The sequence below is a fragment of the Hippopotamus amphibius genome, chromosome 2 (genome assembly GCF_030028045.1).
Source record: "Hippopotamus amphibius kiboko isolate mHipAmp2 chromosome 2, mHipAmp2.hap2, whole genome shotgun sequence".
Classification (NCBI taxonomy): Eukaryota; Metazoa; Chordata; class Mammalia; order Artiodactyla; family Hippopotamidae; genus Hippopotamus; species Hippopotamus amphibius.
Window position 1 is genome coordinate 6,177,998 of NC_080187.1, and position 22,702 is coordinate 6,200,699.

The window sequence follows — 22,702 nt, forward strand, 5'->3', positions numbered from 1 at the left end:
ACACACACTGGGTTCAGGATGACAGTGCCAGGTATGGGCGGGTGACAGCAGCTGCCGCCCCCACAGGGTAGCGTCTGCCCCTCCCCTCCGGTGTCTTGGTGCCCTGTGTTCTCACCCAGCTTCCCTTGGGGCTTGGAGCAAGCCTGGGGAAGCCAGTCAGGCTTCACCCCATCCCTCTGTCACCTAAGGGCAGCCTCTGTCACCTTCCTGCTGGGCTCCACCCCCACGGGGTGGGGGGGAGTGGGTGTAGGGGGAGTTCGGATTCCCGCTGTCCCAGGGTCAAGGCTGCGTGCAGGGTCGTGTTTGCTGAAGGTCTCACTGACGCACGGGGACTGGACAGGAGAAGATGACACTGTTTGCCACAGCAGGTGGCCTGGGCAGATGCCAGCTGGGCGGTGGGGGCGGGGCCGGGCCCTCTCCGCCCCCCGTCCCCGGAGGTCGCTGGCCCCAAAGCCGCTGCCCGTGACCGCGGCCTTCAGTAGGGGTAGGGGGACACGGCGATGAGCAGGACGAAGACGCTTTGGTGGCGCGGCGCCGCGGCGCGCACGGTGAGGCGGTAGAGGCCGGCGCGGGTGAGCGCGCGGCGGGTGTAGACGGCGCCGTGGCCGGCGCGCAGCGGGCGCAGCGCGAAGGGGCTGCGCGGGTCGGGCTCGAGCACGCTGAGCTCCGTGCGGTTGGCGGGGACGCCGGCCTCGGAGAAGGCGGCCAGGCGGGCCACGTCGTGGAGGGCGCGCACGCCCAGGGGCAGCGGCAGCAGCTTGTACTGCAGCGTGGAGGGGCCGCCCGCGCGGCAGTCCTGCGAGCAGCGCCGGAAGCACGTCCTGCGGGCGGGACAGACCGACCGACTCCGGGTTGCCATCCGCATAAACCGGATCTCACCCCCGACCCCCGCAGTTCAGCCACGCGCCGTCCCCCAACCTCTCTACAAGCGTGCCCTATGCCTCTCTACAAGCGCCACTGTTAGACCATTTCAGAGATCGGCAAACTGAGGCCCCAAGAGGCCAGAGACGTACCCTGTCCGAGCAGGTCCCCCAGCGGTGATAAAACTTACAGCCCTTCAGGTCCCCCCGGAGCCCCAGAGCTGAGTCACAGGCTCTGAATTTGCAGGGCGTGGGGGCGGGGGAAGCTCAAAGACACGCGCTCAGCCTTGTTAAGGGCGCCCACTCCCTCTCACCCCCCACCTCAGCCTAGGCCTCCTGGTTAGTAGAGTCCGGGGCACTTGCCACCGCAGGATCCTTTCCCTAAAAGCTGCAGCTCGTGCCAGACGAGGTCCCCACGTCCGTGCATGTTTAGGAATGTCTGTGAGTGAGTGAGTGAGTGATGTGGAGGAAACGTGTTTTGTGTTTGTGTGGCTGTGTGTGTCTGAGTCCTGGGGTTTTGCCCTTACCCAGGGCTGGAGCCCTGCCGGTAGGTGGCGGGACATGGTGTGTCCACACACTGGTAGCTGCCACGGGTGTTGAAGCACATCTGGCTGGGCCCGCACTCGATGCTGTCCTCTTCACATTCGTTGATGTCTGGGCGGGGAGGCACGTGAAGAGATGGGAGTGAAAAGATGGGGCAAAGGGGGAGGGCCCAGGCAGGAACCAGGGAAGGCGTGGGAGCGTTAAGTGGCAGAGAGACGCCTTCAGAGGACAGCGAGATAAGCGGCCCCTTCCCTGGTCCCTAGGCAGCCTGACCCACGACAGCCCAGCTGGCAGGCCCCTAGCACCTCCCCATCTCCTTGGGTCGCTCCTCTGCGAGAGCCTGGGGGAGATGAGTGCTGCTCTCAGACCCAGAGGAGCCACTGCCCAGGATCTTTCTCTGCCCCTGTGGGAGCCCCGCCCTCTCAGAGGACCTTCATGGAGATGGGAAAGGCAGACACGATTCCTGCTTTACAGGGAAGAAGCAGCCCAGAGCACCTTGCTAGGGAAAGTGTGCAGGTGTGCAGGCCTGGGAAGTTAGAGGACTTCCCTGCTACTCCCAGCAGCAGCTGCCTTGTTGCGAGCACGGGCTCTGTGCCCCCGCTCCACACGTCTCATCCCAGCATGTAGGGGAGGGTTGTGTTAGCTGCATCTCACCAGGAGACTGAGGCACAGAGAGGTGACATGTGTTGCCCAGTGACACACAGCAGAGCTGCAGCCGACCCCCAGGGCTGCTTTCAGAGCCTGTCCATGCAATCTCTTAGCTCCTGCTTGGAATGTGGGTCCCGGCCTTGCTCTGGCCACCTGGGGGGGGCACTTACCCCCTTCCTTGCCCCCCCCCCCCACATGAGATGGTTGAGAAGGGGCTGGAGAGTGCAGACGGGGCGAGAGACGCCCCTTCCCACTCACCCTGGCAGTTCTTCCCACTGGGAAGGAGGCGGTAGCCAGCGGGGCAGAGGCACTGGTAGCTGCCCTCGGTGTTTCGGCAGGCGTGCTGGCACAGATTCCTTACCTGGCACTCGTCCAGGTCTGGCCCGGGGTGCGGGGGTGGGAGGGCGGAGTGGGGGCAGAGAAACACTGAGTCACAGATGCCCAGGTAGCCACACGCCTGCCTGTGGGGCCCTCGGGACAAGCCAGGGAGGTCCCCGACTCAGGCACCCGGGCCTTCTCCCTGCCCTGCCCTGCCCCACCCAACCCCGGGCTGGGAGGTTAGGAGAGTCCCCATGCACCAAGGCATGGGGGGTGGAGACAGTGTTTCCAGGACAGAGCCCTCTGCCCAGGCGGCGATGCTGTAGCGCATCCACCCTCCAGGCTACCCTCCCCCTTCGCCTCTCTGCAGCTGGGCGCCAGTCTCTGAAGGGCTGGGGGGCTCTCCGCGACCCCCCCACTGTAGCATCCCCAAGCCCCTGTTTGAATTCTCATGTCAACCTGCAACATTCTCCGTCCCTCCCCAACTGCTTCACCTCTGCACACCAAGAGGCATGTTGCAAAGTGGGTTCCTGGGAACATCTGCCTTCCCTCTGGGTAAAGGGTCCTGAAGTCAAGTGGTTTGGAAAAGACTCCATCCTCTTTGGAAGCCCTTTGCCCATTAGCACAGCCAGGACCCCAGGAAACCTTGCAGCGAGGAGGCGACTGTCTGCCTGCACCGCCTACCCCACTTGCCTGTGAACCTGGGTTTCTGAACATGGGCGTGGTGCCCACACGCCCAGCCCAGGAGCCTGAGACAGCATAGCGGGGTGTGTCCCCAGTGGCACGGTCGGGGTTCGGTCTTACCTGTGCACATGCCGTTCTGCCGGATGAAGCCAGGCGGGCACCAGGCCCGGCCCAAGCTCAGGGCTCTGGGGCCTGTTCGGAGGGAGACCCAGGCGTGGTAGGACCCACTGGGGACAGGGGCGCGGGGACGCAGCCAGGGCACCAAGGGGTCCCGGTGGCTGACGGTGGTCACGTTTTGTCCACTGCGCTCCAGCAGGGTGCAAGTCTTGCCGTCTCGGAGGAGGGTCTGGCCTGGCGGGCACAGGCAACGGTAGCCACCCTGGAGGTTGTGGCACTGGTAGGTGCAGGCCCGAGGCAGCTGCAGGCACTCGTTGATATCTGGAGAGGAGCAGGGCCAGGCAGGGTGCCGGGGTGGCTCAGGGCGCACTGCAGCCACGCTGCTGGGCTCCAGCTGTTTTTCTTACTCCCCAGCCTTCCCCAGAACCCAGCTGCCTCACGGCTGCACACAGGCCTGCCTCCAAGCCCTCCCTCTCCTGGACCAGCCCCAGCCTCCTCGCCCCGCTCCAGCCTCTACTGCTCAGAGAGGCCCCAACCTCCCCCAGCTCTGAGCCCCAGACCCCCCTGTCCCTCAGCGCCCCTCCCTTCAGCCTCCTGGCCCAGTCTACCTGCAAAGCCTCTCTGAGACCCACCCACTTCTCTCCTCCTTCCTCCTCCTCCTGGGCTCCCGGGGAAGGTGACCTTGCCGGGCAGGGGTGAGGTTTGGGTGGGAAAGAGCAGGCAAAGCAGGGACCGGGCTCACGGTGGGGGCACAATCGGTGTTGGCTGCTGTTCTGTTCGCAGAACTCAACGTCACCCCTATCATAACCACTCCCTGCCCGGGAGCTGGGGGTGCTGACCAGGGTCAGCGAGGGAGTGGCTCTCCCCGTACCTAGGCAGGGCAGGCCGGGGCCCTGGACCCGGTACCCCCTGGGGCAGCCACAGCGGTGCCCGCCTGGGGTGTTCTCACAGATCTGGTTGTAGTGACACTCGTCTGTCTGCTCCAGACACTCGTCCACATCTGGAAAGGCAGGGGCAAGGGCGGGGGCTGCTGAGGCCAGAGCCCCTCCCCCCAGGACAGCCCACGCCTCTCCGCATCTGGGCCTCATCCCTGTCCCCATCTCCAATGTCAGTGCCACCAGGTGGAATGCCAGCATTTGCAACCACCCCTCCTAATTATACCAGCTTTGGAGGGTGAGAAAGTTCTGGGTCCAAAAGAAGGAAGGGGCTTCAAAGGCGGGCGTTGGAGGCAGAGTCCTGGGTTTGGACTGAACTCTGCCATGTCTCTTCATCCCTGAGCCAGTAACTCTCCCTCTCTGAGCCTCAGTTTCCTCATCCGTAAAAAGGGGTCACGACAGGACTCCTTCATGGGATCATGGGGAGAAACCTGGATCCTGCATGTGAAGGGCTTAGGACCGTGGTATTTGGGCAGAGCTCAAAAATGGTGAGAAAGAAGGAAGGGAGGGCGGGAGGAAGGGAGCGGCAGAGGAGCCCTGTAAATAGTCACTGAAATGGGATGACTGCCTCTTCTGAGTCCAAGTTCACCACACTCTCCCGCTCCACTGATGGCCTCTCTTGGAGGAACGAGGAGGACCCACAGTCATGAAAGCCTTGAACGTTAGAGCAGGAAGGACCCTAAAGGTCACCATCCAGGTGACCTGAGTTACTGGCTCAAGGATCAAGAGACAGGCAGAACTCAGTCCAAACCTGGGACTCCACCTCCTAGGTTTTGTCTCAAACGCCAACTGCAACCAATTCATAGCAGCCACTGTAGCTGGGGAAGCTGTGTTGAGAAGGATTCAGAGGCTGTCTCTGGGCTGGACCATGATTCATGAGGGGAAAGGGGGGAGGTGGCAGCAGATGTAGCAGATGTTTGCCATCCCTCCCCTGGTCCCCCTTCACCAGACAGATGACCCCCCCTGAGGCCCAGAAAGGAAAAGACATCTGCCAAAGGTACTCAAGTCACTAGCACCCAGGCCGGGTCAGGACTCAGGCCTCCTGAGCCCAGCTCAGGCTTTCTCCTCGGCCTCGCTGGGCTCCTTCTGCCAAGAGAGTTCTGGTTTCCCTGAAGGCCCCACATCCCAGGGACACACAGCATGCCCTCTGCTGAACCCTGGCAACCACTGGGTTCCCAGGAGTAAGGACAGCCTGGTACCATGCCCCTGTCACCTTCACAACCGGCTCCATCAGCGGCCACCCGGAAGCCAGGCCTGCAGTCGGGGAGGCAGTGGTAGGACCCCAGCAGGTTCACGCAGCGCTGTCCCTCTTGGCAAAGGTCGGCCTCCCATGCACACTCGTCCACATCTTGGGGGGCGGACAGGGGAGTGGGCTGCATGAACACTTGTCCCCAGGCCCAGGCCACCCACACAGGCTTTATCCCCAGGCCCAGAAGCCCCTGGCATGAAAGTCCCCGCCCCGTCCTGCTAACTCCGTCCGTCATCTCCCCCAGAAACACAGAGCCCACCCGGAAGGACCCAGGGGCCTTGGCCTGTGGCACCTGAAGTAAGGTTGCAGACAATGCCCTTTGGGCGCCCAAAAGAGACCTGGCCGTGCCAGGTCCCACTGGGGGGATGGAGGGACACAGGTGGGGATCAGTGTCCAGACAGGGTCTCAGGGTCAATTTGTCGTCCAGCGACGTCGTTAAGGGGGCAAGTAGAGCAAGAGGGGCAGGTGGGTGTCAGCTCCCTTCCAACCCTGTTTGACTGGAACTGCCCGCTGAGGGCTGGGAAAGCTTCTGAGGCCGTGTCCAGGCTCAGCGGGTGTGCACACCGCGAGCACGCAGTGGCCACGTGTAAGTCTCTGGGGATTCCCCGTCACCGCTCAGGACCGGAACCTCCCCCCATCTGCGGCCCTCAAAACAGGAAGTTCTCAACGGGGACAGGACATTGGAACCCCTAGGCTCACGTCCCCTGAGGGATGTGCCCCTTGGTCAGGGTCCAGGCCCCGGGATCTCCCTGCGCACCCCTGGGCCGGGTCCAGGGCAAGCCTCTCCACCTGGGGCCCACTCACCCCTGCAGGTCCTTTCATCCCCGGCCAGGGCGAAGCCAGCCGGGCAGGAGCAGGAGAAGCGGCCCGGCGCGTTGTGGCAGGAGTGAGAGCAGGGGCTGGGGCCGCCCGAGCACTCGTCCCTGTCTGCGGGGTGGGGAGAGGCCTGGTGGTCTGCGCTCACAGGCCCTCCCACCAGCTGGCCAGGATGGCTCGCCCCCTCCCAGGCTGGGAGGCCTCCCTCATCCATGCTGGGGTGGGGAAGGGGTGCTCACCCACACAAAACTCTCCCTGGGTGTCCAGCTCAAAGCCCTCTGGGCAGCCGACTTCACTCTCTTCTGCAAGGCAAAGGGGACAGGCCCTGATGACACGAGGGCCTCAGTGCCCAAGGCACCTGGCGATGGAGACCCCAGGCCCATGTGGCAGCCCCAGGAGGATTTGGCTGGGGCAGTAGGGAGAGCAGATGGGACGGGGGCCTCACCCGCTTGCAGGGCCGTGGAGAGCTGGAAGCGCAGGGCCTCGGCTTTGGGGTCGAAGGCCGAGCTGATAGCGGAGGCCCGCAGGTGCTGCACCAGCTGGGGCTGGGGGCCCTGGGCCGCGTCGTACCTGATGCTGTGGTTGCAGCGCAGGAACAAAGGGAGACTGTCTTGCAGGAAGCGCTGCGTGGAGCCCACAAAGAGCTGGCCGGGCCCCGTCTGCACGTACTGCTCCTGGAAGTCCTGGAGGTGGCGGGGTGGTGGGAGGAGAGGACTTCGGGATATCAACTTTGAAGGGGCAAGAGACCCTTAGCCCCTGACTGGGGATGCTGGGGGTGTGGGCCTGGTGGGCCTTTCAGCTCTTCTTCCAAGCAGCTGAGCAAGCTGGGCTCTCTGTGAAGCCAGTCCCAGAGCATCTCCCGCTGGGTGGCTCGTCCTCCCCTAAGCCCAGCCAGGCCACGCCCCAGCCCCTGCTGGGAGTCAGGAAGGAAAGTGGGCCCGGCTGCTCGCGGAGGGTTGGGGCAGGATATGCCACTCTCTCTCGCTCCCCTCCGCCAGGGCTCGCCCCCCACCTGCACTTGCAGATCTGCGTCCGCTAGGCTCTCGGGGACGATGCCATTGACCACCACGTCGAGGAGCAGGAGGCCGTCGGGATCCAGGCCCCGGGCCACCTGGGTCATCGTGAGCAGCTCGCCTGCAATCCATCCCCACCCGGCCCGAGGTCACCACGGGGAGAGGTCCTGGGCTCAGACCTCAGCCCCACCAGGCCCGCATGGGGGAGACCCCAGCTCACCTGTGGCAAACTCCACATGCGACTCCTGCTGGAAGCTGCCGCCTGTCAGGGAGTGGCCGTTCAGAGCATCTCCACGCTCTCCGGCCAGAGCCCAGTAGATGGGGGCGATGGTGACCACAAGCACCCGCATCAGAGGCCCTGGACCGGGTGGACACAGAGGCTGGGTGAGAGCCAGATCCCAAGGGCAGCTGCTCTCCTGCTCAAGATCCCTCTGTGGCTCCCTATTGCCCCCAGGAGAGCCCAGCCCCTTCCCTCCCTGCCCAGGCCCAGCCTCGCGTTCACCTGGGCCAGTAATTGGATCAGAAGCTGCGAAGTGGTGAAGACAATATCTACTTCATGGAGTAGTTGCAAAAATTAGCAAAATATATTTATGCAAAGAAGTGCATTTAATATTCAAGTGAATGCAGTAAATACAGAGGGCTACTGGCTCACCACAGAGCCTGGAACTGCATGGACCCTCGCTACACACATGCCAGACCAAGTAGAAAAGCGACCAAGTCTCCCAACTTGCAGACACACCTTCCAGAACAGCCTGGGAGAGGGAGGATTGTTCTAAACCACTGACTTGGAAAAAAGAGCCCAAAAGTGCCCTGGACACGGATTCTCAGCCCTTGTCACGCTGCCCCGCCCTCCATTCAGGGCAGGTGGGGTCTGGGACTGGGGAAGGGGAAACTCTGCTCACTTGGGGCCAGGGATGGTCCAGCTTCTCAGCCAAACTGCCGATGTTCACGGGAGCCAGCTGGGCCCCTACGCGTGGAAGCAGAACCTTCTCGGCCTCTCTGTGACTCTGCTTCCACTAAACAGAGCCTGGCCCGCCTGGCTTGGAGCCAGAGGCTTCTCCATGGCCCCTGCTCCTGCAGCCAGAAGCCGCCGCCGCGTCTGGGCACTTGTCTCACTTCACTCCCCCTCAGCCAGCCCAGAGTGACCCCCTGGCCCTCCGAGCCAGAGTTCCCTGACTCCCCAGCGCTCACACCGTCTGTGGTCAAGGGCAGCTCTGGAGGGGCTGCTTTTAGCAAAGCCCCTGTCAAACACTGCCCTCTCCCTGCTCTGGACCCCCAAGAAGGGAGGCAGGACCCCACGGTCAGGGTGAGAAGGCAGGGTCCATTACGGCAGCATCTGCCGTGTCTCACCAGAACATTTCACTAGCTCAGGACACACCATGTTATGAATCTGTTTGCAAGTGAGCATTTCTGGGCTCTCTGGGCCTTCTAGCTGATTTTATTCTCCACGTTTCCCCCTTTCTGTCCCCTGCAGCCCATACCCCGCACACCTCACCCGCGATCCCTTCACTTCCCCATCAGCTCTGGCCTTAACAGCGGGGGAAAAAGCCTCCCGCAGCAATCAGTGGTTTCAAAAATCACAGTCGGACCCTGCCTTCACATACACCTGGTCACGTCACACTCTCTCGGGCTGATTTTAAATGCAGTGATTTGGTCTGGTTGGGGGCTGTGGGGTGGGGAGGGTGTGGCCTGCACCTCCATCCACTTTGGCTCAGACTCAGCTCGGGTCGGAGGGTCCCCAGGTGCAGGAGATGCTCTGGTCCCCACTCACCCACGCTGGCAGGGATGCGGCTGATGCTGCTGCGGATGGTGGTGACCCCAGAGCGTGCCTCCTGTTGCACGCTGGTGTTAAGGGTGGCCACGCCAAGTGTCTGGCCATTGATCACCCCAGACATGCTGCCCCGGCTCCCCCGGGGCTCCCCTGTGAGGACAGAAGAGAACAAGAGTGACACCGTCCACCTCTATGCCCTCAAGAAGACGCCGGTACTGTTACTCATTTCATGAGGGAGTAAACTGAGGCTGAGAGAGGGGAAGTAACTTGCCCAAGGACACACAGCTAATGGGTGATGAACCCAACGCCCAGGGGATCCCGGCTTCAAGAGAGAAGGGAGGGATTTCAGAGGAGCCCTGCACAGGGAAGGTGCCAGCTTCTAATTCTGGCTCTGCCATCACCTTCTTGAAAACCTGGGCAAGTCAGGCCCCCAAGCCACACTTGAGTTGACTTATCTATAAAGTGGGAGGTGGGACCATAGACGGGCCAAAGACCTGTTGAGTTTAAAATGCCAGGTGATGGGGTGGGGGCAGCTGGCACACTGGAGGAGCCAGGGCACTGAGCCAGGAACTGAAAGCTGCCACCTGAACACCTCCCATTCCATCAGGGGCCCTGGCTCCAGCTGCCCTGCAGCTGGCCCGGCTGGGGTGGGCTGAATTTCCAGCAGCCGCCAGGCAGTCTGCAAGCAGACACTCTTCAGCACTAATCAAATGGATGGTATGGGCACAGGGGGATGCTTCCTCTGGCTAATGGGTCAGCTGCCTCGTTTGGACAGATGGCATTCCAGGGGGCAAGAGACAGAAGCTAGCCTGACTCTCCGCTCACCAGCCTTTGGGGGAAATTAACAACAAATTGCCAATGATCTGTCGAAAAAATAACATAAAACACTCAGCTGCCAAGATCCTAAGTGGGTAAATCAGGGGGCTGGTTAATTTTGGATTCCAGGAAGCAATGCCATTTCCTGCAGCCCATAGCTGGGGTTTGATGAGATCAGATGCCCATCTGGCATGTCTCTCATCAATTTCCGCAGGTCTGGGATTTATGCAGGGGGACAGGAAAAGGCCATGAACCTTCCCCTGGCCTTGTAATAAGGGGATAAGGAAGGAGTCAGGAGCTGCAGGTCAGCAGGCAGCAGCATGGCCCTGGCAGCTTTAGAAGGGGACAGGAAACTGGAGGCCAGGAATGACAAGCCACTGTCAACTTTCTCAGACACAAGGTGACTCAGCAGCCTCTTGTCCCCCACAAGGCCAGATGCCCCTCCCCAGACTGACGGGAAAGGAGGCAGAGAGTTAGAGGGCCTCAACGCCTTTGAACATCTTTTACCTAGCAATGTCCCTTGAAGGAATTTATCCTATAAAAATATTCAGGCCAGCACACAAAGATATGCACTGAAGGATGGTTTCTGGAGGGGAAATTGGAACAAAGCCTGTTGTTTATTTAATGAAGCCAATAGCAATTAAGTTTAAAACATGTCCCTATGGAAGGACATGACACCACGACAGAAGGTGTGGACTAGGCTTATTGTCATGGGATGTTGTCCATGACAGAGTAAGAAAAAATGGCAGGTTGTAAACACAACTTACACATTTGACCTCATTTGTGAAAAGAAAAAAGTGTATCTCTTTATATGCAGAGAAAAAAAAGTGTAGAAATATATACCCCCAATATTTTTTTTTTTTTTTTTTCTAGAGAGACATTTTATGTGACTGGTCTGAATAAAATGTAGCACATTTCATGAGGTCACGCTCTTTTAAAACAGTTTAAGAGAGGTAAAAATAGTGGAAAGCCACTGAAAATGATGCAAAGACTGTTAAAACAATACTGGTGTCTCAAGACCAATTAAAACATGAACAACTTCAGTTTTCAAAGTTATCACCACTCTGCACCTCACCCTACAGGTCCAGGAATATATCCGAGCACCACATTGATAACAGGTAAGTAGACAACAAAGTCCTCCTTTGGTGATCTGATTCACGCTAACACAAACAAGGCGTTTTCCTAGCCAAGATTTTCACACGTTGCAAGAAAATGCCCGCTTTCTGGGCATGGCAAGTGGCAATGGAAGGGCCCATAAATCAAACCGCTTATACCCCCAATAATTACCTGAGCTATTTCTAACTGAATTATGGAAGGTGACTGATCATTACTTTTTTCTTCGTAGATTTTTAAAAATTATCTAGCCTTCCTACAGTTAACATATATAAGGTAAAAACTGGCTGTTTCCATTACAAAAGTAAGGAGGCTGTTTTGAGTTGAATTGTGTCCGCCTAAAAGGATGTGTTGAAGTCCTAACCCTCAGTACCCAAGTGGGTGACCTTATCTGAAGGTAGGGTCTGTATAGAGGTAACTGTGCTAACATGAGGTCAGGAGGGTGGGCCTTAACCTAATATGACTGGTGTCCTTTTATAAAGGGGAAATTTAGAGACAGACACAAGCACGGGGAAGATGCCACGTGATCATGAAGGCAGAGATCGGGGTGATGCTTCTACAACCAAGGAACTCTAAAGACTGCCAGCAACTAGCAGAAGCTAGGGGAGAGGCCTGGAAGAGATTCTCTACCACAGATCTCAGAAGCAACCGACCCGGCTGACACCTTGGTCTTAGATTTCCACCCTCCAGGACCGTGAGATCATGCATTTCTGTTGTTTTAGGCCACCCAGTGTGTGCTACTTTGTTATGGTGGCCACAGGAAACTAAGCCAGAGACCATGTGAACAGCTCTGTGGTTTGGGTTGGGGGCTTTTCAACAGGACAGGGTAAGAACTGGGACAGAGCTCTGAAATAAAGGGAGGGTCTGCTCAGACCTGCAGCTGCCCTAGAGACAGCACAGTGGTGGGTGTCAGAGGACCACTGGATTTTCAGAGCTGCATGTGTCAGTGTTTCACCCCTGCCTGCAGGAGATGAGGAGACCAAAAAGAGGCCAGAAAGAATCCCACAGTTGGTTGGCAGTGGGTTTCGAGTGGGTTTTCAAGTGGCAGTGTCCATTCCCAATTCCAGTTAGTCCAGAGGTACTGCCCGGAGAAGTGCTCTATGGGGAAGGAATCTGATGTTTCATGTGGTGATAGATTAGTGATGTCTGCCATGGACCAGGACAAAGCCATAAATATGGAGTATTTATTACAGAGGCACAGAAACAATATATTTTGTGACTCTCCTTTATTCAGTCTCGGTCATTTTAATGCAGTTTCTCAGGAAAGTCCTTTCCAAATTTTCAAGTTTGATCCGACCCAAGGCAAAAGGAGCTGATTGAGGAGAGGTCAGTGGTTCCTAACACCAGGAAGCAGCATCCGTTACTGACCACCGATCACGGCCAGGCAGAGCTCGGGGCAACAGTAATTCATAGACTTCACAGCAACCCCCAAGGTGGACACCATGGACACCCTCGCTTTACTCTGCCTACTTCACAGGGCTGTGTGTGTCCAAAGGAAGGCCACATATCTGTGCCAGCTAAGTTGGAAGAGCCAGGGTCCCCTGTCCAAGAGGAGAGGCAAACACTCAGCATCTCAGAGTCTCAGTTTCCCCAACGCTACAGGGCAGGGTAGACAAGATGACCCAGAAGTCCCTCTGAGCTGATTCATTCCAAGTCTGTGACTCTAAGCAAAGAGGAGTCTCGGTGTTGGCAGGACAGGGAGCCAGGAGCCCCACAAGCAACACACAAACCCCCACCAGGCAGGGGATCCCACCTCTGTCCACAGAGGTCTGGACAGGGAGGCTCCATTACCTCTCACGGCCAGGAACGCCCGGGCCGTGGCAGAGCCCAGGAGGTTGTGAGCGACACACTCATATGCGCCCGCGTCCCCAGCATCCACTCGCTCCAGCCACAGGGTCCCGTCTGGCAGGGTCCGCAGCCGCCGGCTGGCCCGCAAGGGCTGGCCCGCTCGCAGCCACACCACCGTGGGCATTGGCTCTCCAGAGGCTTGGCACCGCAGGGCCACGGCATCCCCGGATCTCACTGTCACGTCCTGGGGCTTCACCTGGAACACTGGCGCACCTGTGAGAGGCCCAGGACAGCTTTTAGAAACATATTATTATTTTTGTATACAGGCGTAACCTCGGAGATACTGTGGGTTTGGTTCCAGACCATGGCAATAAAGCAAATATCACAGTAAAGAGAATCACATGAATTTTTTGGTTTCCTAGAGCATATAAAAAGTATGTTTACACTATACTGTAGTCTATTACGTGTGCAATAGTATTATGTCTAAAAACACAACCTATATATCTTAATTTAAAAATAACTGATTGCTGGGACTTCCCTGGTGGTGCAGTGGCTGAGAATCCGCCTGCCAATGCAGGGGACATGCGATCAATCCCTGGTCTGGGAAGATTCCACATGTCGTGGAGCAACTAAACTCATGGGCCACGACGACTACTGAGCCTGTGCTCCAGAGCTCGAGAGCCACAACTGCTGAAGCCCACGCGCCTAGAGCCCGTGCTCTGCAACGAGAAGCCACCGCAGTGAAAAGCCCGCACACCGCAACAGAGTAGCCCTCACTTGCTACAACTAGAGAAAGCCTGCAACTAGAGAAAGCCGCGCGCAGCAGCAAAGACCCAATGCAGCCAAATAAATAAATAAATAAATAAATATTTTTAAAAGTAAATAAAAATAAAAATAATTGATGGCTAAAAAATGCTAACTATCATCTGAGCCTTCAGTGGGCCATAAGCTTTTTGCTGGGAGGGTTTGAAATATTTCGAGAATTACCGAAATGTGACACAGAGATACAAAGTGAGCAAATGCTGTTGGAAACATGGTGCCAACAGACTTGCTCACTGCAGGGTTGCCACAAACCTTCAGTCTGTAAAAAATGCAGTATTTGCAAAGTGTAATAAAGTGACGCAGATGTGCCGGTATTCAAGTGGCACGTCTTCATTCGGGCAGATTAGAAAATACAGAGACAAATGACCCTCCCACCCGATTACCATTCTGGAGTATTTCCTTCTAGACACTGTTTCCTTACGAGAAATTGCTCTCTTTCTCTTTCTCTCTCCCCCCCCCCCCCTTTTCTTCCTTAATTCTGTAATAGATCATAACTACCTTTCATGGCATTAAATATTTGTTTTTAGTGACTACTTGGTATTCCATTGTTTGGATCTGTTATGATTTGCTTAACCAGGTCCCTATTATAAGACAGTTAGCTGGCTTCCGATGAGGGGCTGACATGTGCCAAAACTGCCTCTACTTGATGCTGATGACATGGCAGACCCGGGCTCTGTCACTTACTGGTGAGTGATTCTCACCAAGTCACTCCCCGGTCCTTAGTTTCTCACCTGAAAGATGATAACTGACACAGAGCACACACTACCTGATTCCACTTCAACAACGGTCAGACACAAGCAAGAGCTGGACTTCGCCTCTGGCTGAGCAAAAAGGTCAGCAAGCTGGCCCCCCAAAAACAAGTACAAAACTTGACACAATTGTCAAAACCAACTATTCCAGGACTCTAGAAATCGACTAAGAGCAAACAGCAAATTGAGAATCGTTTACTTCTGAAAAGCTTCTAGAACTCTGGGCACAAACAGTGAAAAGGTGTGGCCTTCCTGCCTGGGGCTGCTCCCGTGTCCCACCCCCACCCCATCCCATCATCACACTAGTTTTATGACGGCAGGGCTGGCAGTGAAATCAGGGGCCGACTGAGCAGCAGAGGATGGACGTGGACTCTGAGAAATGGGGGTGTCATTAGGGACAGGAGTGGAAGTCTAGAAAGCAAGTGGGGACCTGGCACCTCTGCTGGCCTGCGGTCCTGGCCCTGGTTGAGGAGACCAAGGACAAGCCAGCAATATAATAAGGAGAACCTGGAAATAAGGGAGCCCTGGAGAGGCTGGACCTGCTCTCCACACACCCCTGGCTGATGTGGGAAATGTGCACCTGTGCAGGGGGACCCAAGAGGGCCAGGGAGAGTCAGAGCCAGGACTGACTGGAAAGCTGCCTGAGCTTCTTTTTTGTTTAATGTCAATTAGATCTCAATAAAGTGGTTTGAAAAGCAAATCAATAAATATCAAAAGTTGGGGCTTCCCTGGTGGTGCAGTGGTTAAGAATCCACCTGTTAATGCAGGGGACACAGGTTGGATCCCTGGTCCGGGAAGATCCCACATGCCGTGGAGCAACGAAGCCCATGCGCCACAACTACTGAGCCTGCTTTCCGGAGCCCACAAGTCACAACTACCGAAGCCTGTGCACCTAGAGCCTGTGCTTCACAACAAGAGATGCCACCACAATGAGAAGTCCTCACACCTCAACGAAGAGTAGCCCCTGCTCGCCACAACTACAGAAAGCCCGCACGCAGCAACAAAGACCCAATGAAGCCAATAAAAAATAAATAAATAAATAAAAATTAAAATAATAATAAAACACTTTAAAAAACATCAAAAGTTTGAAAAGAACAATGGTAATAACAGGTGGCATTTGTTGATTACTTACTGTGGGTCAGGCACTGTGCTAAGCACTTTACATGCATTATCTCATTTAAGCCTCACACTACTTATGAAGCCTGTTCTAGTATTATCTCTATTTTAAAGATAAGAAAACTTAAGGACAGAAAAATTAAATGATTTGCTTTGGGTCATGGAGCAGATGGCCAAGCCGACAGCAATCCCAAATGGACTGAGTCCAGAACCTGCCCTCCTACCCACTAGGACTGAAGCAAGAATGACCTGTTCCTGCCTCAGGGCCTTTGCACTTGCTATTCTTTCTGCTTAAAGCAATTTCCCCTGGATTGTCACACGGATGGATGCCTCCTTCTCATCATACAGATCTCAACTTAAATTTTAAAATATATTAAAAAATAAATTTAAAATAAGGTCTTTCCTGATCACCCCCCAAAATTGCCTGAACTTTGAATTACTCCACCACTACACTCAGATGCATTGATGGAAGGTGGGAGTTTTATTTTTTTGGCCCTTAATTTTCAGAAGCTTGACTGTGATGTGTTTCAGTGCAGACTTTGAGTTTATCCTGTTTTGAGTTTTGTTCAGCTCCTTGAGTTTGTAGGTTTATGTATTTGGTGAGATTTGGGGGGATTTCAGCTCTTGTTTCTCTGACTGCTTCTCACCTCTCTTTCTCCTTTCCTTCTGGGGCTCTAATGAATGAATGTGAGATATTTTGGGGATAGTCCCACAGATTGCTGAGGCCCTGTTCATTTTTTCCCCCAGTCTATTTTCTCTCTGTTGTTCAGACTAGTTAAATTCTATGGTTATATCTTCAAATTCACACATTCTTTCCTCTGTCCTCTTGGTACTATTATACACATCCACTGAGTTTTTAATTTTGTTTATTATAAATTTAGTGCTAATTTGGTTCTTCTTTACATTATTTCCTTGCTGAGATCTTCCAATTTTTCACGTTTAAGCATGTTCACAGTTGCTCATGGCCACTTTAAAGTCCTTGTTGAGTTGAGAGTTTCTTTGTTCTTGGTGTGACGAGTGAGTTTCAATTGTATACTGAGCATTCTGAGTTGAAAAACTCCAGTTCTTATTTATAGCTTCATTTTTAGCAGGCTGCCTCTGACACTGCCATGAGAAAGAGGTGTGGCCTCATTACTTCCAGATGAGGGTAGAAACCCAGCTTCCTCAGCTGGCCTCCACTGACACCCCAGAACAAGAAGGGATGCTTTACCATTGCTGGGCAGGCATGGAGTTCAGAGTTCACACTAGGCCTCTGCAGATGTCACCCTGGCTGGGAGGGGTACTGCCCCCACTTGGCCTCATCTGACACCATTCCCCCCCCCGCCCATCCCGAAGTTTGGGAAGAGAGATGCCTCGGGACAGCAAGGAAAGGGTGGAAGTGGAGGCTTCCCACTTGGTCTTTGCTGATGGGATTTGGGATGGGGCTGCAGTTTTTCACAGTGTTGGGCTGGAATAGGGCAGTTATTGCCTAAGTTTTCTAGCTTGCTGTGCTGTCCTTTCCCTGGTTCTTTAGCAAGAGATAGAAGACTTCTGGGGGGGCCCTCATTTTTTTTTTTTTTTTTTTTTTTGGTCTAAGCTCATTGATATTTCCAGGTTGCTGGCTTCTCAAGCATCCTGCCAAGGATAGATGAGGCAAAAAGAAAAACTAAGGACTTTGCTGCCATATTATCCCATAGGTCCCAAGATCCTTGGTCCATCCTCTTTCTTTTCTCTACCTTTCAGAGTCTTTCAATGTCTGTGTTCAAGTCCAAAGTTTTTAGCTGTCCTTAGCAAGGGGAATAGGCAGAAATGCCTCTATGCCATCTTGTCTGGATCCGGAAACCTACCCCCTCACCCCCATCCACAACAAACTCTCAACAAACTAGTATCAAAGGGAACTTCCTCAATATGTTAAAGGCCATCTACAAAATACCCACAGCTGACATCATATGCAATAGTGTAAGACAGAGTGCTTTCCACCTAAAGCTGGGAACGAGGCAAGACTGCCTGCTCTGGCCACTCCTGTCCAACCTTGTATCAGAGGGTCTAATCAATGCCGTAGGCAACATAGAGAAATTAAAGGTATCCAGAGGGGAAAGGAAGAGGTAAAACCGTTCTACTTGTAGATGACACGTAGAAAATTCTATATGTAGAAAATCCTAAGGGATCTGCCAAAAAATTACTAGAACTAAATTCTAATTTACAAAGTTGCAGGATTTAAGATCAAGATAGAAAAATCAATTGTATTTCTATATATTAGCAATAAAAAATCCAAAAAATCAAACTAAGAGAAGAATTCCACTTACAATAAGCATCAAAAATCACACAATACTTAGTAATCAGTTTAACAAAAGTACGAGACTTGTACCCCGAAAACTACAAAATACCACTGAGAGAAACGGAAAAGATCTAAATAAATGGTATAGAACAACTGGATATCCCCACACACACACATACACATACACACAAAGAGGAATTTAGATCCTTATGTCACATAAACATTAAATCAAATGGATTTGGCCTAAAAGTAAGAATTAAAGCTGTAAAAATTACAGAAGACAATGTGATCTTAGGTTAGACAAAGATTTTTAAAATATAACACAATCCATAGAATACAGTTGGGCTTCACCAAATTTTAACACTTTTGCTCTTCAAAGGCAAAACACAGGAAGTGCAAATACAGGCCACAGACTGGGAGAAAATATTTGCAAATCATCTATCTGATGAAGGACTTGTATCCAGACTACATAAATTACGACTCTTAGAACTCATTAATAAGACAATCCAATTTAAAAATGAGCAAAAGACCTAAATAGGCACTTAGTCAAAGAAGACATATGAAAGGTAATAAACACATGAAAAGATGCTCCTCATCGCTGGTTATTAGGGAAATGCAAATTAAAACCACAGTGAGATACTACTTTGTAACCACAAGGATGGCTAAAATTTAAAAGATGGACACTACCAAGTGTTGCCAAGAATGTGGAGAAACAACAACCTCATACACTACTGGAAGGAAAGTAAAACAGTACAGCTAGTTTGGTAGTTTCTTAAAAAGTGAGCTATACACTGATCATGTCAACCAGCAACCAGACTCCCAGGAATCTACCCAAGGGAAAGGAGAACATATATCCACCCAAAGACATACATGCAGATGTTCACAGCACCATTATTCATAAGAGCCACAAACTAGAAACAGTTTAAATGTCCAGTAGTTGGGGAATGGATGAGCAAAATGTGGTCAATCCAGACAATGGAATACTGTTTGAAAAATACTATTTATTTCAGCAATAAAAGGGAGGGATGTACTGACATACGTTATAACATGGCTGAACCTCAAAACTTCGATAAGTGAAAGAAGTCAGAACCCCAAACTGCACATGATTCCATGTATGTGAAATTACCAGAAGAGGTACATCTACAGGGACAGAAGGCCTATCAGCAGTTGCCTGGGGCTGGAGGTGGGAATGGAGATTGACTACGAATGAGCAGAGGGAACCTGGAAATGTTCTAAAGTGGGTTGTCCAATGCTGTACATTTACCAAGAATCACCAAACTGTATACTTAAACTGGGGGGATTTTTTCACTTAAAAATTGTGGTAAAAAACCATATACCATAAAATTTACCATCATCCTCATTTTTAAGTGCACAGTTCAGTAGTGTTAAGTGTATCTGCATTATTGTGCAACCATCACCACCACCATCTCCAGAACTTTTTCATCTTGCCAAACTGCAACTATATCCATTAAACACTAACTCCCCACTGCCCCTCCCCCAGCCCCCGGCACCCACCATTTTACTACCCATTTCTATGAATCTGACTACTCTAGGGACCTCACACAAGTAGAATTATACAGCATTTGTCTTTTTGTGACGCTTATTTCACTCAACATAACGTCCTCCAGGTTCATCCATGCTGACTTGACATGTGACAGAGTTTCCTTCTTCTTTAAGGGTGAATAATATGAATGGGTGAATTTTATGGTATGTAAATTATGACTCAATAAAGCTATTTTTTAAAAAGGTAAAACTCTGGACAGCGATTCCCTCAAGAGGGAGTAGAGTCTGGAAGGGGGTGTGATGGGGGCGGACCTCGGAGCTGACACGGTTCTATTTTTGGATCTGGGTGCAGGTTACCTGGGTGGGTTCATGTTACCCATTTACCTGGGTAAATTCATTGAGCTGTACTCTTGTGACATGTGCCCTCCTCCCTGTGTGTTAATCTTCAATGAAAAGTTTCTTTAAAAATCACTATTTCTGTTTTGTAAGTAAGTTCACTTGTATCATTTTTTTGGATTCCACATATAAGTGATGTCATCTGATGTTTGTCTTTCTCTAACTTACTTCATTCAGTATGACAATCTCTAGGTCCATCCCTGTTGCTGCAAATGGCATTATTTCATCCCGGGGGGGGGGGGGCGGGGAATGGATAAATTGGGAGATTTATCACACCACTACACACACACACACACACACACCACACACTACTATATATACACACTACTACATATAAAATAGATAACTAATAACGACCTACTGTATGGCAGAGCACAGGGAACTCTACTCAGTAGTCTGTAATGACCTATATGGGAAAATAATCTAAAAAAGAGTGGATATATGTATATGTATAACCGATTCACTTTGCTGTACAGCAGAAACTAATACAACATTGTAAACAAAATATATTCCAATAAAAAAATGTTTAAAAATCCCTGTTTAGGCTATTTCACCGGGTTACTTTGAGGCTCACATAGCACTTTTTTAGTGACAAGCTGCCTGGCCAACACAGGAGCTGCCACTATGATCTCGATGACAGTTTTGAGTTCTGAATAAACAGGTCCCCGGGGCCTGGCTGTTGGGTCCCCGGTACTCACCAGCCCCTGACCCTGATCCCCATTCCAATTGGGCAGACAGTTCATGGGACTTCAATTGTGTGTTCCGAATAAATATTCAGAGTGTCCCTCCCTTCCCATCAGACAGCCTGGACTGCGGCAGCCACAACCTCGGCACAGCTGCCCCCCGAGTGCCCACCTCACCCGATCCCCACCCAGAGCCCTGGAAAGGCGGGGCTGAGACTCACTCTGCAGCATGAGGACCACCACTTTCTCCACTGCGCCCAGCTCATTCTCCGCCAGGCACTGGTACTGTCCCGCGTCGTCCATCTGTGGGTGGGCACGGGAGGGGGGCATGACGTTCAGGAGAGGAGGACGAGGGGGAGGGGAGCATCTGGGGACAGCTGGGCACAGAGAGGGAGGGCCCATCTAACCAGGAAGGGGCTTAGAGCACAAATCTTAGAGCAGGGGCTCACAGATTCCATCAAAGGGGCCTCCATGGCCGCTTGTCAGTAGAATCCAAAGAGAATCCAGCCCCTTTCACACCTGGACCTTGGGGCTGGTGGCAGCTCGTGGCTCTAACGGGAGCCCTTTGCTGCAACAGCATGATTTAGACCCACCTCTAAATTATTAAATTATCTAAGTCCCTAATAATCACATTATTAGGGATTCCTTAAAAAAAAAAAAAAAGGGTTTTGTGGTTGAGCAAGTTTGGGAAACACTGAGTTAGACAATAACAGGTTTCAGCACTGCAGGCTTCTCGGGGCTTTTATTGTGCCAGAGTGCGCGGCGAGTCTTCCAGAGGGAGAGGGTTTGCAGCACTTCTGGGCCTCGGCCATAGGGAAGTTTCTTCCCAGGATATCCACGACCACAGCAGTGATGCAACTCAGGAAGAATGCTGGCTCAGATTCACTTCCAAGTGGCAGCACTGCCATGAGATGGAACCGGGGCAGCCTGAGGCCACGGTCCACGCCCAGAAGTCAATATCCTGGAGGCCACTCCCAAGGGACTGTCAGTGGGCAGCACAGCACGCAATTAAGACTGTAGATTTGGGCGTCAGTCCAAGATGGAACTGAATCCAGGCTCCACTGTTTACCCTACCGAACCCATTACTAGTGCATCAGCATGTCTCTGGAGCCTCAGTCTCCCCATCTCTAAAATGCGGATCATAACCGACGGGGCTGTTGCAAGCATCAGATGAAATCACGCTCCCTAAGTGCGAGGCACGGTGCCCGGCCCACAGCAAACACTCAGGTCACGGCAGCCCTTGCTACTGCTGCTGCCATTGCCAGTCTGAGACAGGCTCCCAAATGGGCAAGATCAAGGACCCCTAAGATGAGTCCTTGACAGCACCTAGCTGTGGGTTCCTGCAGGACCACTGGGACTTGGGACACAGAAGGGAAGGGAAGCAAGGACTGCCCCCAACCTCAAGGCTTTGGAAATGGCGTGGAGTAGGAATCAGGAGACCTGGGGTGGGGTCCTGCCTTGGGTGCTTACTGGTTGTGGGCCTCTCTGACCCTCAGTGTCTTCATCTGTAAAATGCGACACTCTTATCCACTTACTCTGCTCCTCTGGGTTGTTATTAATAACATAAATTGGCATTACTGACGGACTAGTCACCCTTAAATACCTGGTGTGGGTCACCTCACTGGTTTCTCACTGAGAATCTATGAGGTCGAACAATTATTAGCCCTATTGAATGGATGAAGTAATTGAGGCACAGAGAAGTTAAGCCACTGGCTGGACGTCACCCTAGTTAGTTGAGGGAGAATCCCTGGGTATAAGCAGGAAAGTGCTTTGTAGACTGTACAGGGTGGTGCCAACCTAAAAACCGTCCTGGGGAATCAGACAAAGCAGAGGGTTGTCCCAGGCAGCCCCAGCCCAGGCCTCAGGCCCCAGGCCCCGCCTTGCCTCGGTCCTGCGGATGGTCAGCGAGCCGTTCTGCAGCCGGTGCCGGAGCCAGCTGCCCCGCAGCGGAAGGCCGTCTTTGATCCAGCGGATGTCAGGCGCAGGGTCTCCACGGACCACACAGTCCAGCCGGACGCTGCCCCCGACGGGTTCCACCAGGTAGGAAAAGGCCTCCCCTTGTAGGACAGGAGCCTCTGAACAAGGTGACATTGGACGGGAGGATCAGAAAGGAGGTTCCCTTCAGGCTAAGATTCTCATAAATCCATCCCCAAAAGCCTGCCAGACAGACCCCAGGAGCCTACAGAGGCTCCTGCTAGCTCAGCATGGCTGTGTAGAATCAATGCATCAGGGATGGCAACCAGCTTCTGTGTCGTGTCAAGTGAACTGGCAGTGGTAGAAGCTGAGAGGGAATAGTGCTATGATTGATTAGTGATGCCTGAGACAGGCACAGGACGGGAGAAAGCGTATGAGTGTCATATACTCACTCTCAGAAACGGATTACCTCAGCGGCAGAGTACTTTGGAAAACAAGGACTACACGATAGTTAGGACACCTCCGTTGGACACAGCAACACTAAGACATCCCCGACTCTCATTTCATGCAACTCTTAAACCACTCTTGGAT

The 22,702-nt window shown here is 53.2% G+C and overlaps 1 protein-coding gene across 1 annotated transcript in view; it reads right to left on the reverse strand.

The window, feature by feature from the left end:
- The window catches only part of HMCN2 (hemicentin 2), a 158,361-nt gene continuing 135,659 nt past the window's right edge, over positions 1-22,702 (reverse strand). Inside the window, exons 84-98 of the mRNA XM_057724808.1 lie at positions 22,082-22,272; positions 20,419-20,500; positions 12,675-12,944; positions 8,955-9,104; positions 7,404-7,541; positions 7,183-7,304; positions 6,616-6,853; positions 6,410-6,472; positions 6,159-6,281; positions 5,319-5,453; positions 4,042-4,170; positions 3,174-3,491; positions 2,310-2,429; positions 1,388-1,514; positions 1-821 (exon numbers count right to left, since the gene is read on the reverse strand). Coding sequence (XP_057580791.1) covers positions 476-821; positions 1,388-1,514; positions 2,310-2,429; positions 3,174-3,491; positions 4,042-4,170; positions 5,319-5,453; positions 6,159-6,281; positions 6,410-6,472; positions 6,616-6,853; positions 7,183-7,304; positions 7,404-7,541; positions 8,955-9,104; positions 12,675-12,944; positions 20,419-20,500; positions 22,082-22,272 — 2,552 coding nt within the window. The 3' untranslated portion in view covers positions 1-475. The remainder of the gene's footprint in view (positions 822-1,387; positions 1,515-2,309; positions 2,430-3,173; positions 3,492-4,041; positions 4,171-5,318; positions 5,454-6,158; positions 6,282-6,409; positions 6,473-6,615; positions 6,854-7,182; positions 7,305-7,403; positions 7,542-8,954; positions 9,105-12,674; positions 12,945-20,418; positions 20,501-22,081; positions 22,273-22,702) is intronic.